Here is an 18,773-nt window from a genome sequence, read left to right on the forward strand (position 1 = left end):
TCATAATAATATTTATGACACATTTTCTCCAGTTTTGAAAGATGGAGCAGGGAGGAGAGAAAAAAGAACAGTGATGTTTGAAGATGAAGGAGAGCCCTCAGAATGGTTTATGGTCTGGAGAGCGGCCAGACAGCAGGGTGGGTGTTGGAGTCTGAAGAGGGAAATGAAAATAAAAACGCAGATAGTGTCGGGGGGGAGGGGGGGGGGGTAGACAGGGGTCTGGGGGTCTTAATGGAGACCAGATAAAGACATGAAAAGATATAAAATTTTAATCAAACATGGAGGAAACGAGACAACTGGATACCAACGACTTGGATGGTAGAGAGCAGAGGCATGTGCTAAGAAATATCCAACAGATTGTTACCCCTTGGAAATGTACTACTTTTGGTCTGTTTTCTCACCTGTCAACTGGTTGCCAAATCTCTCTGAAGCTTTATTTCCCTCATTCATCAAATGATGTGGACCATTTATCAGCCATGATTGAAGAGACTCCATCAACCATACTGAGTTTAATTACTCTCAACCCAGAGTCACGACAGCAATGTTTAAAATGACTGAGGTTCTGGTGTAGAAAAAAAAAAACAGATCAAACTGGGACAGGAGCACTAGGACCTGATTAACTTTAATAGAGACACTGTGTACCAATAATGAAATTGGCCTGAAAATAGGTTAATTTGGTGTCAAATGTTTTAATGTGCTTTCAATTCAGTATTCTGTGCCCTGTTGTTTTTATTAAAAGCCATGAAAATTTACTATGGAAGCTTGGGGAGATGCAGTTGTTTAATTCTACCCTTTTCATTAATTAAACTGCCTTTAAAGGTGCTATGTGGCTTTAAATTGCACTTGAATATTCCAAACACTGTGCACATGTTTACTGTTGGGTACCACAGTGTGATGTGTGGTTAAAAAAAAATCTGCATGTTGTTGTCAGAGTATTTCACCCCCACAGCTAAAAACCCTAAGGGGAGGGGGGTCGCTAGACTCCTTATAAAAATACAGGAATTGAATTTGAACTACGGTTGTAATCTTTCTGTCGCCCCTTCTATCCATCTCGCCATTGGAGATGTGTGGAATGGTCCTGCCAAATGATCAGTTATGACAGAGTGAAATGCAGTTAAGGTCTCATGGTCTAACAAATTGCTTGAAATTACAAGGGTTGTAGGCCACTGTAGCAAGTTGGAAAAACCTTGAGAAAGGTCACTGGTATGAAAATATCAACAGTAACTAAATATAGCCACAACCTCAAACAGATACAAGTTGTAAATAGGCTAAGTCTGCCACTGAAAGACAAAATAAGTAACTGTATCAAGTGCTGACTGGCTTTGAAACAGAGGTTAAGCTTGGGAATCCCCCTGCAATGGGCAGATAGCCCTCCTGGCTCAGCATGACAGTAAACTATCCTGGGCATCCCCAACTGCTCTCTCATTACACTGTGCATTTTAAATTGGTCATCAGTCCGCCAATAGATTAATGCTGAGGCTTAACCAAGAATAACGCCTAAATAAACGTATTTCCTACCCAGCTATTAAGAGGCCAAGTTAGGACTTGAGGAAGTTGGCGAGGTCTGGTATGTAACTAGCGCCTGTTTCGCATTAACTCCGTGTACCAGCCCTCATCTGCCTTGTTTTCATACAATCTCTCACGAGAAAGAGTGAGGCTACAAAGTAACCAGCAGTTCTTCGATGCCTTTCGTGCAATCACTTACGGTTCCATACGTTTTGGTTGAATTTGCTGCATTACTGCCATTACCCGCTGCGGGGCACTGAGGCACATTGGATGCTCATTTACCTTGTCGGTTGTGATTTTATTTTATGGGGGCAGGCATTCGAAGGCTTCAACGCAGTAGGCTACGTCGCGTTTGGAGCGAGTGAGACAACAGAGGAGGAACAATACAAAGGGACTCGGGTAACATCTGTCATGTCGATCGTTGATATCGACGTTTTATGATAATATGGTTGAACCCGTGAAGGACCAACGGTCGTTGTCTAGTCGATATGTAGTGTAGTGATATAAACGCGCGCAAGTCATTTTCATTTAAAGGCTGCTTACCATCTCGGACAGGTGCACCGAGTAGGCTACCCTGTCTACTTTAACTGAATGGTTTTGGTTTAAACTTTTATCAGTAATTCACCAGCAAAGAAGTTTAATGCGATCGCCTGACGACTATGTTATTAAACAATGCGGTGATTTTAGTTGGTTGACCTTATTCACAATATTAGGTCTTCGGCTTCATTCCCGTGTTCAATATTAAACTTTTAATTTGGGATGTGCTTGTGTTGAAGTTCGTAGTGGTAGGTGACTCCGGCTGACAGTGAATAGTTCTTGAGCCAGGACATTAATTCCAGCCACAGAACTTCCAAGAATGAAAGCACTGGCACTGCGTCTCCTTTCCAGGATGCAGCCATTCTTATGGATCGGGCTCCTGTTTCTGGATGTGCACGGCAGGACAGGTGAGAGACATATTTGCAGGATCATGGTCAGAATTTAAACGTGCTCAGCTCAAAATCTTTATCTTCGTATAGAATAATTACACGTAATTACACCGGACTGTTAGTCTTTCTCTAAGCTGTGTTGCATGGAGCCGTACAAAATATAGCCTAATTAACTTTTGACGGGTGCTGTTCCGACCCCGAATATTTATTGAGGCTACAAACCCTAAACTGATTACTGTCAATCGCGTGCCCCATTCACTGGCTGTTACATAATGTTGTTACGGAATTCAGCGAAATAATGGGCACTGTCTTAGTGGCGTAAATAGAGCCTGTCATCGCACGGAAGTTGTCTGAGTAGTATCTCCTATTATTTGGGCAAGCAGTGGCATCGCCAAAGGTCGAGTTACCGTAATTGATCACTTCGATCCACTGCCATGAACTTAACTGGCCTGATATTATTAGAGTGGGACAACATGAGCTCCAGACTTGCATTGTTTCCTTTGTTGCTGCTCAGTCTATGTGGCCCTTGAATAATAAAACCCAACTGACATTTCATGACAGGATCGGCAGAGAGCGCGTCCTTTGACCATGTTGCATCTTTTTTCACTGCAAAACACTACAAAACAGAGACAAATCATGGCAGACATATATCAGATTTTTTTCTTTCCTAACTCTATGCTCTTCCTAGTGTCGTCCCCTCACTTCATGGCCTCCAGGTGTATGGGTCATGCCTGCAGTCCTCCAGTGGGGAACCTGGCTACTGGCAGAGTCCTCCACACACTCACAGGCTGCTGCAGGAACGGTTCTCGGGAGTCGTGCTCTTCCTTCCAGCATCCCTGCTCTGATGGAACACACTCACCTGCACAGATGGCCGACGACCCCTTCCTGCACCCAGACACCTGGTGGGAGTCTGCGGCTGGCCAAGGCCAAGACGAGGAGATTCATCTGGACCTGGATAGCCAGTTCTGCCTGACCCACGTTGTCATGCTCTTTCGCTCCCCTCGGCCGGCCACTATGGTTCTGGAACGTTCCATAGACTTTGGTCAGTCCTGGCAGACGCTGAAGTTCTTCGCCTTGAACTGTAGCTCTGCGTTTGGCCTTGCCGATGATACCAGTCAGCCAGGGTCACTGTGCACCTCACGTTACTCCAGCGCTAAGCCCTGCAGTGGAGGGGAGGTGAGGAGCATCACATCTGACAGGTTCACAAGTCATTTAACATTAATGAGGAGGCGAGAATATGAGAATAGAAAAAAGTCGTCCTCATTCACCAGTTTGAGACAGACACAGTAGGCGGCGTGTCTCATTTTGTAAACATAGTTATTACTAGTTTTCTGGGTGACTGAAATAGCATATAAATATAGGGTGGAGGGTGTAAATACAGGTGTTGTGTTTTTGACTCTATGTGTTTGCCCCCTTGTGTTTTTCACAGGTTATATTTCGCTCAATAGGCAAAGGCAGAGAAGTGGACGACCCCTACAGTCCGGAGGGCCTAGCCTTACTTACACTCACCAACTTACGCATCAGGCTCTTGAAGCCTCAGGTTTGTGCTGGGCCTCCCCCCCACTTCTCCAGGGACCACAGTAACCCAGAGACCCTCCCTGGCGTCTTCTCTGTGGCCACCAAGCGCCGTTCAGCCCCCTCTGAGCCAGCTACCTACGCCATTTACTCTCTGCTGGCCCGGGGAACCTGCCTCTGTCACGGGCATGCGGAGCAGTGTCTGCCCACACACCAAGACACAGACCAGCTCCCTCTAGAAGGCATGGTGAGAGAGTCCTGTCAGCCCTTTAGATTATATCCCTCACTGGAGAGTCTGTGAATGTGTCATTTTGTTGACATGGCATGATAATTCTGTGTGTGTGTGTGTGGGGGGGGGGGGGGGGGGGGGGGGGGGGGGGGGGGGGGGGGGGGGTTCCTTCTGTGATTCTGTTTGCTTACTTGGCCCCCTCTTCACGACAGGTGGCTGGCAGGTGTGTGTGCTCTCACCAGACGGCAGGAGAGCACTGTGAAAGGTGCGCTCCCCTCTATAACGACCGGCCCTGGAGGCCCGCCAATGGCAGCAGCGGGCAGCCAAACCCCTGCCAGAGTAAGTAGGCTGTCTTGATAACCGCCATTCATGCCTGGATCCAGGATGTCATCCAAGAGACATGGAGGACACATTTTTACTGGCACTCTTGTCCTTAATTCTTCTCACTCCACATTGTTTGTTCGCTGGTGTGCTTTCAGAGTGCGAGTGTCACGGGCACGCAGAGAGTTGCCACTTCTCGCAGCGAGTGTGGCTGTCTACAGGGGGAACGGGCGGAGGGGTTTGTGACAACTGTCAGCACAACACAGTGGGCCGGCGGTGCCAGCGTTGTCGCCCAGGATACCATCGCCACCCAGCAATGTCAATGACCTCTCCCCACGCCTGTACACGTAAGTATGTGAGAAGAACAAATGAAAAGATCCTCTGTTAATACATAGGACATTGTTGTGGTGTTTACCCTTGGGTTTCTGAAGTCCGAAATCCTCATTCCGAACTAACAGTCTGACTCCCTCTGCTGGTAAAAGTGGTAACTACAAAAACAAACATACAAGGCAGCACTGAAGAGCGCAAGTCGCGAATGGATGTCTGTCAGTAAATCCATACCTCATGTGTTGCTCTCTTTCTCAGGTTGCTGGTGTGATCCTGTTGGATCGATTCCTCCACAGTCTAAAGACCAGGCACCCGGCTGCCATCCCAGAAGTGGGCAGTGCCACTGCAAGACAGGCGTCGGAGGCGCAAGCTGCAATCAGTGTCTCTCTGGGTACTGGGCTTTTGGCCCAGAGGGGTGTAAACCTTGTGCTTGCCCTCTAAAGTGTGATGCCCTCACTGGACACTGTATTGACAGGTCAGTCTTATTTCTTATGCCATGATGCCATAGATATTTATTTGAAAATAAAGTGTCATGAACTGATCCCTTTCCATTTCGCTCCGCTAAAACAGCGATAAGCTGTATCATATTCCTATTGGAGGCAAGATCCCTGACCTGCTCCACGTATTGTCAAATGAAGATGAAAGAACATGGCCCAAAGAGCTGGCAGTGTCTGCCTTGTACTATACAGGTTGGTGAGCATTATTATTATATTATAACCTTGGATCAACAACACGCACCACTGGAAGTAGCTGAGTTGGAAAATTGGACAGGAGTAGGGTAACAGTATCTGGGTAAACTGATAAACTCATCTGATCCTTGTAAACTGATAACTTGGATGTCCTTAAGGTCACTATTTGGTTACTATTCATGTCTACCTGAAAGAGATTAGTTCACTGAATGGGACTATTGCCTATGTTCTTCTCAGGAAAATGCAATTGCAAAGACAGGAAACTGAGAGGTGTGGCTGATTTATGTAAGACAAAACATGCATATGGTAAGAGAACACCTCATTGAAATCTCCTCATATTGTATACACTTACATTGTCAGTGACCGGTTGGCTCACAATAACATAAAGACACAAATGTGTTTCTATGAAATTGGGAATATAGAAGAGGATATGGTTTATGGTGACTTCACATGTGTGTTTACCTCTGGTTGTCACAGCAATAAAAGCCAGCGTCCTGTCAGCCCACGACAAAGGGAGCCATGCTGTTGTGCTGGTCAAAGTCAGGAAGGTCTTGCGCTCAGGAAAGGTGTCGGTTTCTCAGGGCACACACAGCATCTACCCACTGTCATGGACCAGCAGAGGGTGCACTTGTCCCATCCTCAATCCAGGTAAAAGCCTCTTTTTTCTGGAATGTTCTCCCATTGTATGTCTGGAAGCAGCAGAGATATTTGCTGGTTGAAAAGATGTTAAAAGAGATGTACACAGGAAAGCAGAAAACCATAGGTGCTCCCTCATACAAAGTCCCACAGAGCTCTGAGCTATACTTGGTAAAGCTCTTGGTTAATACCCATCATTGTGGCAATCATCAAACACTTTCCCTTATCACAAATAAACATGGTAAACCCCCCCATAATCATTAGTTATGGTTAGTTATACAAGGATGGTCAAAAACAGTGCATCAACCCTAGCTGAATAACCTCAAAGGAGTGTGTTACATAAAACTAAATACAAAGGCTTTCTATGCAAACAGCAAATAGAATCACAGCAGTACAGGGACTGACATTCTGCCATTCACTTTTCAGGAATAGAATACCTTCTGGCCGGTCCTGAGGAGGTGGAGTCTGGACGTTTGCTGGTGACCATGCAGAGTTTGGTGGTTCCCTGGACGCCGATGTTGGGGCATCATGTGGCAGAGGGACTTCGACAAGGCTGCCTCTAAGCCAGAGTTCACTCCACGGGACATGCGAAATTTGCCATTTGCCGGGTGCACTGTGGTCACTTCAGTTTCCGGTTTGCATGGCCGAGCACGCTGACTTTCAGTTCCTTCTTGGCTCTTCCTGCAAGTAGCAGTAGGACACGCAAGCAACAGTTGCTGACTGAGTTGCTCAGGGGTGAGGTCAAATGGAATATAACCAATGGAACAGACTCACTTAAACTGAGGCTTAAAAGACTAGCCATGGATGTCATTGTCTTTTCAGTCTAACAGTCCCCTGTCCTCCACAGGTTGAGTTTATTTTTTTTTGTAGTGGTACCTTTTAACCTACGTTCATGACAAAAGCGGATCTATTAATTCTGAGCACCTCTTAATTAAGGGTTTCATAGGCTGCACAATGTCATTATTTTGGATTTTTTTTATCACATTGTGTTTGTGCAGGCACCACAAAATCTAGAAAGCCTGTTGTATTTAATTTTGAAGTTGAAAGCCTCATCATTGCTGGCTCAATGACAGTTGGGAAACTGAGCAGTCACGTATACTGGTGGCTTAACATCGCCTGTCACATGAATATACACGTTTAATCTAGGGAAATTAATCTAACTAGAGATTTTCCCAAGATACATGTCCACAATGTAACCAAAAAAAGCAATGAAACAATATTTAAGGTACTTAATAATACAGAAGTTAATTTGTATTAAGTACGTGATCTGTATGACATCTCTATCTGAATGTACAAACAACTGTAAAAACATTTGTTGTGCTAGTACAGCTTCACTATTTGCAAGCCATGAAACACACAACTTTATCCACCGCTGGTATTGAGGTAAATTGCCATAAGATATAACTTCAGTAATAATGTTAAAAGAAATGTCTAGCATAAAACACTTCCACAGGTTGCTTTGTTGCCTTATAGATTGTCCTTCAACAGTACTGTTGCAATAGGATATAGAGATAGTTTACCTTCATTTAACATTGGACATCATTTTAAAGATCAAACTAATTATATAAGTGTTAATGCTGTATCTCTGCTTTTTTAGAATCATGCACTAGACTTCCTCTCTAGACTAAACTAAACCAAAAGAAGTGTACCTTGATCTGTTGAAAAGCAATTTCACCATTTTTCTTTCCACATACACCTGAATAATTGTACTCTTTGAAGTACTATTCAACATCAAGGCCAGAGAAATGGCCAGGGCCATGAGGACTTCTGAATATTACACCATAATGTTGAATAAGACAATAAATGAAACCGTAGTCTTTGATTGTTTAATTTCAAATGACTTAAAGGGGGGAGGACACTTCATTAAGGCTTTGCATGAAAGCAGTGAAGCAAGAATCTTGAGCACTGTAACAAAATTGTGGTAAAGTCCCTGTCGGTTCTTCATCGCCGCACCACTCATGATGATTCTGTTCATGAGCTGGTTTGACATGACCTCTGATGTTCCTGGCTGGAGAATCGGGAAATCTTCAAGGTGTTGGGCTTACAGGATCCACATGCTCAGTATGTACGTAATTTTCTGATGGAGGGAAAGTGAACAACTACTCGATATATCTTGTTAGCATGGACATTTGTGTAGTGTATGAGAGATCTCAATATTGGTTAACCTGGTATTGGTTGCCCCTCACAACAGAATAAAAAAAATCTTCACAACACTGACACATACATGATGACTTGCACAATCAAGAGTAACAGTAAAAGCTGGATACACAGTCACCTGTGTAACTACTGAGCACCAGTCAATCTGTAATAGCACTAACAAGAGCACTGGCATCCTTTTGCATAAGAATCATTTACTCATGGGATAAACTACCCCCCAATATTACCCACAACATGTTTATGTGGTTTACAGTATTTCTAGAAGCCTTAAGTGCACATCAACCTTGTTTATTTCTGACATGCATTTCATTTCTGGACCCCAAATGATTATCTCAAGGGAGGGAAAACAGAAATTTCAACCCACAGCTAAGAGTCTTTTTGTGTCCAGCACGACGACCACCAAGTTCCAGCGCTCCTGTCTGGATTGTCCCCAACAAGTGCTCTGTTGTGATTTCTCCCCCAGCACAGTCTTTGTCTTATACACACTGATTCGCACTGGACAGGCTCAGCACAGTTTTAGAGCGTATCGCATTAGCTTGTGGGCAGGCTTGCTGTGGGTGTCGTTTCCTCCGAGGTTGGTGTAGATTCAGCTGGGGCATCAGAGGCAGAGTCTTTATCAGTAGTGGGGTCATTTGAGGCAGCTTCATCTGTCGCTGCTGTATCTTTGGGAGGTTCATTGTCATCATCTTGAGGGTAAAGCTCTGGGTACTTCTGCATGCAGTCTTGCATGTTGCGGAAGTTGTCCACACACTCTGAGCCCTTCACATCCTCTTTGCTGTAGTGGAAACACGAGAAGGCTTCTTTGAACTGCGTGCCACACGGTCCACTGGCCATGCCGCCTAGGCAGGGGCAGTTCCAGTTGATATCACCATTTGGTAGTATCAAGCCTGACAAAAGGATACAACATTGATCATAAATCTCTGTGGTGGAAAACAGCAACTTACAGTACTTTATATAACCACACACCACGTTCTTTAATTAACTACACATAGGCATGAGTATTTCCTTTGTGGTTGTTTGATCCATTAGCAATATTCTTACAGTTAATCTGAATGTCCAGAAATTAAAATGTACTTTTACATAGCCTTTTTGAAGAAAAATATGTGTAGAAGAGGACACTAAAACTTGTCTAACGTATTAGAGACAATTTTATATTAGCAGTTATAACACTCGTTTCGCTTTCATTTTATTCATCGTGATCGTACACTCACCATGATCTTCGTAAGGGTCATTGGGGTCATCTGCTACTAACTCCGCATTGCTGGGAGCGTCATGGTCCTCCTTGGTCACGAAGATGATTTTGTCTTTACCTGAGACAACAGCTATATTGTTAGACTAAGAAATTCTTAGAGAATAACACGGTTTTTACAAATTTTACAAGCAAAGAAAACAGAAGTTAATATTTAAACCAAGCCTGTTGAAACATGCTGAATTGGGAAGACAGCCAAAACAGTACTAACTTTTTACGTATTAAAGCCATCCATAAAGACAAGTTTGCTAAACTTGACGCTTAATATTCAGGTGATTTAAATAGCCCTCTTGCTAGCAAGAAATAGCAACACCAAGTGCAGTTCCTCAACTGTAAGTACTGAAATTAGATCAATCAGGACCAGCAATGAAAATACCGACGATGCGTCAGAAATAAATCATGAAATGATATGGGATTTTAACCTCATGTGCATTACTGAGGACCAGTCAAAAACATATTTTCGTAGCGCCCATACGGAACTGTCAGTGAGGGGTGACTCATGTTAACGTTACAAAACTTGCTAGCTAAGAAGCACAGCTACCATCAGCTGCAAAATATCCTGCCATATTAGGTCTTACAGCCCACAACACGTGAGCACAGGAACTATTTCAAAGGAGGTTCAAAACTTATGTTAGTATTCTAAAGATAAGACTACTTAAGTAATAACAATACTTGCAGCGGCGTCAAACCACAGATTAGTCAAATTATCTGGCTACCAGCTAGAATGCTAATGTTAACATTTGCTAGCTAGCTACCTCAATGACATTGGCCGTCATAAATGAATGAAAAGCAACTCGGCGGTGTATTATGGACTCACCCTCCTGCCTGCAAAACGACATTTCTGTTGGTGGTGACGGGGAGCTTATTCCCGACAACGACTCCGTCTTGTCTTGGATTTTAGGAAAACCGGCTTAAGTATTAAAACACGCCTTACCTATCAGCCATCAACCATATGAACTCTGCTCCCAGCGCATTCGTATGACGTTGACATCAGGACCCAGAAATGTAGTTGTGTCCGGTGCAATGCCTGCTTAAATGTATTGGTAATGTCATCCATTGGCAACCTAGAACATTTAGCAGAGAACTTCGTTGTCTCTTTTAGTTAATTAACAGTCCGTTAAAGGGATTTCGTGATATAAGGCTAAAGTTACTTGAATAAATCAAACAAGCCTACTTTCGCATCACGACACGTTGACGTAGAAATTATGTTTCTTATTCCTGGTTATGGAGACATTCGAAGTAGCCGACATGTTAAGTTATGCAATGGCATATTCGGTATTGAAACGGATATACATGTACAGAGTTTTACAGATCTTTCATGACAACCAGAGTTTTAGTAAGGATTTATTGACAGTTTGTTGAAATTGGTGCATTTGTTCAGAATAGCATAGGGTATTTTTCGGACTCCTATGTAGCCTACAAAAAAGGGAAACTTTCAAAGAGTTGGCAAAAAACTTTCTTCTTTAATACAATGTTCAAAACAGAACGTAAAAATCAGGTATATCCTCTTTTCTTCCCAAACAAGCCCACCCATATCCACCCCAAATCAGGCAGTTTCTGTAGCAGTTCAGTCTGGGAGAGACCATGACAGACAAACACTTCCCTTTACCTGGACCATATGAAAGGGCAGTCCCTGTGCCCTTGCTAAGACTAGCATGGAACACCAAATAAAAAAAAATAAAAACCTGAACTGAAACTTACAGCTGAGCCAGTATCTCTAATCCAGCAATGGGACAGTACACACCTAGCACACAATATGCTCTTTCTTTACATCTGACCCTAAGTAATGGCTCAGAGACCCCTGCCCCATACAAAACTAAGGGTGAAATAAGATCGTATGAACATGGCAGTCTCTTCCCAGCAAATACAGAGCAGTCAGGTGTACAAGCCAGTGTCACACAGACAGGTGTGAGAGAACAAAAAACCTCCAGCATCCTCTCAAAAAGATTTCTTTATTTACAGTGGAATAACTAAAGGTTTCCTTAGTTTGGACATTGATAACTGATCATACAAGCATATACACTGATATGACATGTTGGTTTACATAATGCATGTAGCCCTGCTTCCAAGTGAGTTACACAATTCACCCCACAGGACTTTGAGTCAGACATTCCACCATATGAGCTTGAAACCATTACTTGCTAGATTTAAAAGCCCAGCAGGTGGAACACTGGCCAGACAGAGTGAGAGGTGGAGGATCGGTGTTCTGACAAGCAGTTAAACGGGTCCACTGCCCATTCTGAATTCTGGGATGACATGTAGTCACTCTTTCCCAGAGAGGTTCAGTCCGCACTTCAGCCCTTAGGGCTACTGGGAACAAAAAAATACAGATGCCAAAATGGATGCATCCAGGAAGCAAAACATTGATTGTGCATGAAAAATAATAACATAACATTACAAAAAAAATAACTTGAGAGAATGGAGGTTGTGTCTGTCTGGTGTAATGGCAGAAGGATTTTTTTTTAGAAGAGTAAAGCCCCCATGCTGCCAACTTCACTCTGCTCTTTAACGAAGATCTCAAAGTACTGGTATATGATTGTGACCGCCAGTAAAATTCCAGTTCCAGAACCGATTGCTCCAAGGAAGTCAGCCATGACTGACAGCCCACCGATACAGAGGCCACCAAAGGCAGCCGCTGTGGGGATGTACCTGGAAGAGAGGATTGTGCACATTTAGCAGCCATCAAGAAACTGCACTTACATGAAAAGGGGCTACTACATTAAAACACAGCCTGTTTGGATATGCAGCGTGGTTCCTTCTCAGTACTTTGATGAAAACAGTTGCAGAACTACACATGCAGCTACATACCTGTTGAGCTCATGCACCATGGATGTCTCTCTGTGTCCCCTCATCACCATCTGCTGTTCCTTCAACTGTTTAGCCACCTGTTTGAAACCAAACAAAAAAACCGCAGGCTTTATGACACCGCTTTTCATGGTTACAGTAACTAAACATGAAATGACAAGACACTAATGATCGTACATAAACCACTGGGTGGAACTTACATCTTTAGCAGATGATCCAGACACCTCAATCCAGGTCTTGGAGAAGAACGCGCATGAACCAAGCATGAAGACAATGTAGATCATTGCATGGACAGGGTCATCCAGAACAGAGCCAAATGACTCCGGGGGAGAGAGGTAGTAGCACAAACCACCAACAGGATAGGCTCGTGCAGGTCCTCCAGTAGAAGTGTCCTTTGGGGAGAAAAGGAAGGAAGGAAAATAAGGACTTGATGCCAAGTGCATGATGTAGCTTAAGGCCAACTTCATTTAGGCACATGACTGAGTTGTGACTGAGCCTCGCTGCCTGTGCTCCTACTTGGGTCTGTAGACTTGAACTGAATTCACAACCAAGTTAGATAACTAATTCATTCCAACAGGAAATCTCTCCAATTGCTGCCAAACTGACTTGTCAAACTGAGTCCTTTCCTCCAGGCACCCTAATTGGTCTAGTTTGAGGAAAGGCAATTTAGCTGTTTGGATGGATCCTACTATTTTCACACTAGGCCAATGGTTCCCAAAATGTGTGTGCGGGTGTGTGTGAAGGGGCACGGGTTAAGAGCGAAAAAAAACAATACAGTGACTAAACTACTGGTCAAATTAAGAATGGCAGTGCTCTTACGGCATAGCAGCTTGTAATGAATGTATTTGAGGAGTTCATAGCCTACTTTGTACTTATACTACATGGTCAGGGCTTACCGTTTAACCTATATGTTAAAAAGTATAGCTAGTGTAATTGTTAACACAACGGACATGTGGCTAAAATGGACTGAGCTAAAGACTGGAACGATACATGGCCACCCCTAAAACCGCATTTGATCCGACCAACAAAAGCTCTAATGAAATAAAATACAAAAATGTTTAACTGGTACAATATTCAAGTTTAACAGATTGATGAATCTTTCAAATAGTTTCTTATTGTCAAAGGGGGGCCTGTTATGAAAAGTTTGGGGACCACTGCACTAAGCCATGATGGTATGTGATTAGATTTCTACAAAAGGTGCATCTGCATTCCTGTTCCTCTTCCTGATCTAGTGACATATCAATATGACAGATATATGTTCCAACTTGTTACTTACAGACCAGGTTCCAAGCAAGTTAACCAGGAAGTTTCCACTGAAACGAGTAGACAGCATCTGAGAGATGACATAGAGGTTGGACACAAGGGCAGACTGCAGGATGATGGGAATGTTGGAGGTGTAGAAGAGCTTGATGGGGTAAGTGTTGTACTGGCCACGGTAGCGGGCAGACTTGATGGGCAAGTCGACCCTGAAGCCCTGATGAAGAGTAAATAAAAATGGATTTAGACTTGCAAACTGAATTCACTGTGAGGACAGGTTAGGAACAGCACTTTACATCATACAGGGCCTGCATGTTAGGTGTGGTAATTGAATGCTTTAAGTGACAGGCATGAAGCTGTGAGCTAAAATATCTGTTTGTTATAAAGCTCCATTATCTTGGTCTACACCACCACAGACAAATGATCCTCCTGGTTATCAACTCTTGCTTAAGTCAGACAGCGGGAAAGCACAATTCAATGAGCTGTTATTCACTGACCTGGAAGTATATCACCACAGCAAATACGAACACAGTGGCGATGAGGTTCATGAGGTTGGGCAGGTTCTGGCGGTAGAAGGCTTCTCTGAGTGCACGCACTTTGTCATTACGGGTAGCCAAGAGATGGAACAGGGCAATGATGGCTCCCTCAAACTCAGTTCCTAAGAGAAATGCCAGGCAGGTTAGTTGTGTGGGCAGAAGCATTTTTCCATGCAAAGAAAAAAAAAACCATGTCAGCTATTCTGATAAAGACTCAGTCAGAGCAGGTTGTGAACATTTGCTCTATCAGCCATAACTTATTAACTATTCTTATCTTTACTGTGAAAGACTAAAGAAAAGGTTAAATGACAAAGACTGACCAAAAAACAAAAACAGGCGCAGTGTAAGGTGTTGCAAACTGCAAGTCCTTCCTAAATTAAGTCTAGTTCATTTCTTTAGACTTACACCATATGCTGTTGTATAACATCAGCTCTTATTGAACTATTCATCATCATCTCACCGAAAGGATAAAGATTCAAGTGTTTTATTTGTCACATACAATGAATGTATTGAAATGTAAAAGGGTCTACGCTCCACACTGTGCAAAAAAAAACAAAAAAACACTACTTTTTGTTTAAGATTCTTACACCAAACCAAACGTAATGTTTTACCTCTGCCAGTGTTGACGGTGGTAGGGCTGAAGGCTTTCCAAACGATGGTCTCGCAGATGTTGGTGGCGATGAAGAGAGAAATACCAGAGCCGAGTCCATACCCCTTCTGCAGCAGCTCGTCGAGCAGAAGAACGATGAGTCCTGCCACAAACAGCTACAAGAAAAGGGAGATACATTTTGAATTAGCATAGTAATTAGAACAAAGCCACTGCAAGATTAAATCTCTACTCTTCACCTGATAAAGACCAATCAGCAGAGATGAAATTCCATCCCTTTATTTATTAACCGCCCCTTGATTAGAGCTCCCTGTTAAGCTTAGGGGGGAGGGGGCAGTGATTGGCTTGAGGCTAACAGCAGGGCAGGAGCAACGGGACAAGACCTACCTGGATGATGATCAGCAAGCAGATGCCAGCGCCCATCTCAGAGGGGTCTCCATACATCCCCGTCATCACATACACGATAGCCTGGCCAATGGTGATGATCATACCGAACACTGTGGAACAGCAACACAGCAATAGTTAGGTGTACTGACCAACACTGCAAGCAATTATCTTATAGCCTGAATAGCATTAAGTGTTGCAGTTGTAATTCAGGCCATGATGTGTTAGTAATGACTCACGCTTCTGAGCGCCATTGAAGAGTGCTCTGTCCTTGGGGGTGTCTCCGACCTCAATGATCTTTGCCCCAGCCAGAAGCTGCATGATGAGCCCGGAAGTGACAATGGGCGAGATACCCAGCTCCATCAGTGTGCCTTACCATGGAACAAGATTAAAAACAACTCCATTTAGTAAGCCTTTCAGCAACTTGTGTTGACTCGAAAAACATAATCAAATTTGCATACAAGCGTCAAACAAATTATACACACCTCTGTTGGAGGCCAGAATTACTCTCATCCAGTAAAAAGGGTCAGCAGAGTCAGATGACATGATGCCAAAGAGAGGAATCTGAAAAAAAAAACACATCAGTAAGTCAGACAAATTCTATGCGAAAACTTATCTTTGCCACAAGAGACAAACATGGGCACAAACATCACAAAATGATAAATAAACGATAAACAGCTTACCTGACAGCACACCAGGAAAATGAAAAGTGTAATTGCAGTCCATAGTACTTTCTCTCTGAACTGAATCTGCAGGAGATTGAAAACAATAACAATGAATTAAGTGAGTGTACAATAACAATAAGAAATACATACTACATAGGGTTACATTAGTTAAAACAACTGACGTTACCTTTCGTTCTGGTTTTTGGATCTCGGGTAAAACCGCACAAAACGGTTTTATCACCTCCAGAAATTTAACTGTAAGAAAAAGAAAAATTGAACGTTACTTAATAGTATCTCCATCATATTATTTAGCTACTCAAAGGAAGCTACATCGATTGGCTAACATTAGCACTGACTGAGATTTAACGTAAGTAGACGTGGCTTTAGGGTGAGTAGTACTTGGGACTTCTGTACGAACTTGCCCACGGGTTTTGTATTGCAACGTCATCATTGAGGTCTCGTACAAACGCTAACTAGTTACGTAAAATACTATGACAAAAATATATCAGCGTGTATGTGTACATTTGTATCTACAATGTAACCTGCCAAACAGGCGAGAAACTATTTGATGGGTAGACAACTGAGGGAGGGCAGTTGATGGCTAACTAGCCATCGTAATTAGCTGACTAGCTAGCTGGCAAACCTTTAAATGAACAAAAGCCTCAGCTAGTTGGTTATTCGACTGAACATCAATTATACCCTGCACAAGTAAATAGGTCTACTAATTCTAGCAACTGTCTAATTTCCAGTAGTAGTTCCACTACGACAACCCAACCATAGGTTACTAGTTGTCCAGGTTGTTAGAAAGCTGCCGCTTTTCAGGCTAACGTCGCTTGGATTACAGAGCCACTTAGCTAAAAAGCGGGCTAGCAGTGAAACCCTAAAGCTGACGTTTGATTTTGATTGCCTTTGAATTATCCATTTCAGACAAGTTGCTGGAAATGGGTGGCTAAACGCACAATCTTCATTCAACTCGTTTCATGTGTGACTTATTACCGACTTCAAATATAAGTACAGTGAGATAATGCAGAATTTTCTCTCCCTAAAACTAACGTTAGCTGGCTAAACCTTCGTTGAAAGGAAGAGTATACGTTGATGCTAGCTATCTAACAAGCTAGTCTACAACGCTAACGGACCGAAATATGAAACGATTTATAAACTGCTTTAATTCGCTTTAAAATATTTTATATAATCACACAGATTCAAAATATATTACTGAAAAAGACACAAGTCCGATGTTAACTTACTAGCCATGGTGTTCGCAGCCCAGATCCCGTTGTTTTACAGTCCTTGCGAGGTGGATCAGTACAGTTTGACTGCCACCGGCCTGCCACTTCTCACCGAAAAGAGAGCACTAGAGACACGTCATCACAGAAGACCTCGCTAATACACGTCAGTGCTGGTGGGTGTTTTTTTCTTGTACCTTGGATACAGATGATTAGAAAAACAATGGAAGGGCGTTTTGTATGTTGTTTGTTGGCAATCACGTATTCTTTTGGATATTTATTGTGTTACCAATTCGTTACTTAGTTCCGAAATGTTTCTCTGATTGTGGTGCATGTATGAAAAAAAATACCAGGAAAAAAGAATATCTCACCCTATGCAGCGTCAGTTAACAGTAGTATATGAAATCATTAAACCTGAATGCATATGAAGTCCTTAACCCTATTATGTTAACCAGATGGGTGAATTTCTGAAGTGCTAGTCTACTGACACGTAAAATGAAAAGTAGAATGAGTTCATATGGGCTTGACGACTCATTTCAAAAGATGAAGGGAAATGGGCCTACACTTCTACAACCCTGGGCATCTTGACAATGACATTTCGTTGATTATTTTTCTGAAACACATTTAGCTGTTACCCCATAAGCTACTTAGCCTACTTTCCGCAGTATTTAAAATCGACGACTTACATGTGTTTTTCTCAGATCATATGGCTTGATGTACTATAACCCATGAAAACATTTAATGTCAAGCTTTTTTAAATGTGACTATAATCACAGCCGAACCCCACTAACAGCAGAACTTCTGTCTAGTAATTGGTCCACACCTATCCTCTCTTTAGAAGCACCAGTCTCTGCTACCTTTATATATCTAACATGTCTACCTACATTTTTTTTTAAAGTAGGCTACATATCATTTTTAAAATCTGCTAAACTCTACATTGAGTAGATATTCAATTTCAAGATTGAAACTTTTGACACAGCAGGTTCTACTTGAGTCCGTCTGCACAGACTTTGTACTTTCTACTCCCTCGTCAATTCTCCCCAGATTTTCCAGAAAATAAAGCGTGAGCGGCTGATAAGCAATATAATTCTACTGGAAATGTGACTTCATTTCCTGTGTGTAGCACACACCCCCTTCACCCGGATGTAATATTATTCATACTATAATAGTACTATAATCGTTGTTTTAAACGGGGTTTCCCCATTTAAACCCACGTTGAAGTGAAATGTTAGTTTTGAGTTTAATACGTTTCCCTTGCAGAGGTCTCAGGGTTAGCAATAAACATGGATCCATCAATATTTGATGGAAACAACAACATCGTCTCCGTCGACAGGGGTTGATCTGCCAATAGGAGCAATCCTCGCTCATAACACGATATAGAATTTCCAAAGAATATTTTTTCTGTCTTCTGAACCTTATACAAAATTATAAAATGTATAAATAATGAAATTACAAAATTCCTAACGTGACATTTTCACTCCGTTTCTTTTGGGACATGTTTGCAACGTCTGAACAGCAGTCTAACCTCTGTACTCAGACATAGACATAGCAATTTACCCAAGTTAGACGCATTTAAGAAACTCCCATCGTAAATATGACCCTTTGCGTTTTTAAGTCAGTGGTGGTCAAATGTCAACGACAACTGTAGGTACGACCATAGGCATAAACTGGGCACGACAATGAAACCGCTCATCGGCGGCCATAGTGGGTGGTTTGAATTGCAACACAAAACACAATG

The 18,773-nt window shown here is 42.7% G+C and overlaps 3 protein-coding genes and 1 long non-coding RNA gene across 5 annotated transcripts; 1 reads left to right on the forward strand and 3 right to left on the reverse strand.

Moving 5' to 3' along the window:
* The first annotated feature begins 200 nt into the window (after positions 1–200).
* si:dkey-202e22.2 (netrin-4) lies at positions 201–7,599 on the forward strand. 2 transcript variants are annotated; one of them, XM_042705740.1, is made up of 10 exons: positions 201–2,450; positions 3,121–3,608; positions 3,862–4,194; positions 4,389–4,515; positions 4,656–4,844; positions 5,083–5,299; positions 5,395–5,513; positions 5,751–5,819; positions 5,991–6,161; positions 6,576–7,599. In XM_042705740.1, exons 1-10 carry the CDS (start codon positions 2,363–2,365, stop codon positions 6,710–6,712), a joined length of 1,938 nt encoding a protein of 645 aa, XP_042561674.1. In that variant the 5' UTR covers positions 201–2,362; the 3' UTR covers positions 6,713–7,599. The 2 variants fall into 2 exon arrangements, with proteins under 2 accessions (XP_042561674.1, XP_042561673.1); XM_042705739.1 differs by having other exon boundaries at positions 201–3,608.
* Positions 4,881–6,705, reverse strand: LOC122130900. Its single transcript, XR_006151974.1, has 3 exons — positions 6,587–6,705; positions 5,976–6,202; positions 4,881–5,167 (listed from the first exon to the last, which is right to left on the reverse strand). It is a non-coding gene; the product is annotated as an uncharacterized LOC122130900 (long non-coding RNA).
* Positions 7,600–7,961: 362 nt separating the features above from the next.
* Positions 7,962–10,523, reverse strand: LOC122130899 (mitochondrial intermembrane space import and assembly protein 40-like). The gene is made up of 3 exons (XM_042705742.1): positions 10,373–10,523; positions 9,518–9,616; positions 7,962–9,193 (listed from the first exon to the last, which is right to left on the reverse strand). The coding sequence occupies exons 1-3, from the start codon at positions 10,392–10,394 to the stop codon at positions 8,838–8,840; spliced, it is 477 nt and encodes a 158-aa protein (XP_042561676.1). The 5' UTR covers positions 10,395–10,523; the 3' UTR covers positions 7,962–8,837.
* A 475-nt stretch (positions 10,524–10,998) lies between these two features.
* Positions 10,999–17,195, reverse strand: LOC122130898 (protein transport protein Sec61 subunit alpha-like 1). The gene is made up of 12 exons (XM_042705741.1): positions 17,057–17,195; positions 15,997–16,064; positions 15,828–15,893; positions 15,630–15,708; positions 15,384–15,515; positions 15,148–15,257; positions 14,765–14,918; positions 14,115–14,275; positions 13,637–13,834; positions 12,561–12,752; positions 12,364–12,440; positions 10,999–12,204 (listed from the first exon to the last, which is right to left on the reverse strand). Exons 1-12 carry the CDS (start codon positions 17,061–17,063, stop codon positions 12,018–12,020), a joined length of 1,431 nt encoding a protein of 476 aa, XP_042561675.1. The 5' UTR covers positions 17,064–17,195; the 3' UTR covers positions 10,999–12,017.
* Positions 17,196–18,773: the final 1,578 nt, after the last annotated feature.

Source organism: Clupea harengus, unplaced genomic scaffold (assembly GCF_900700415.2).
Source record: "Clupea harengus unplaced genomic scaffold, Ch_v2.0.2, whole genome shotgun sequence".
Taxonomy (NCBI): domain Eukaryota; kingdom Metazoa; phylum Chordata; class Actinopteri; order Clupeiformes; family Clupeidae; genus Clupea; species Clupea harengus.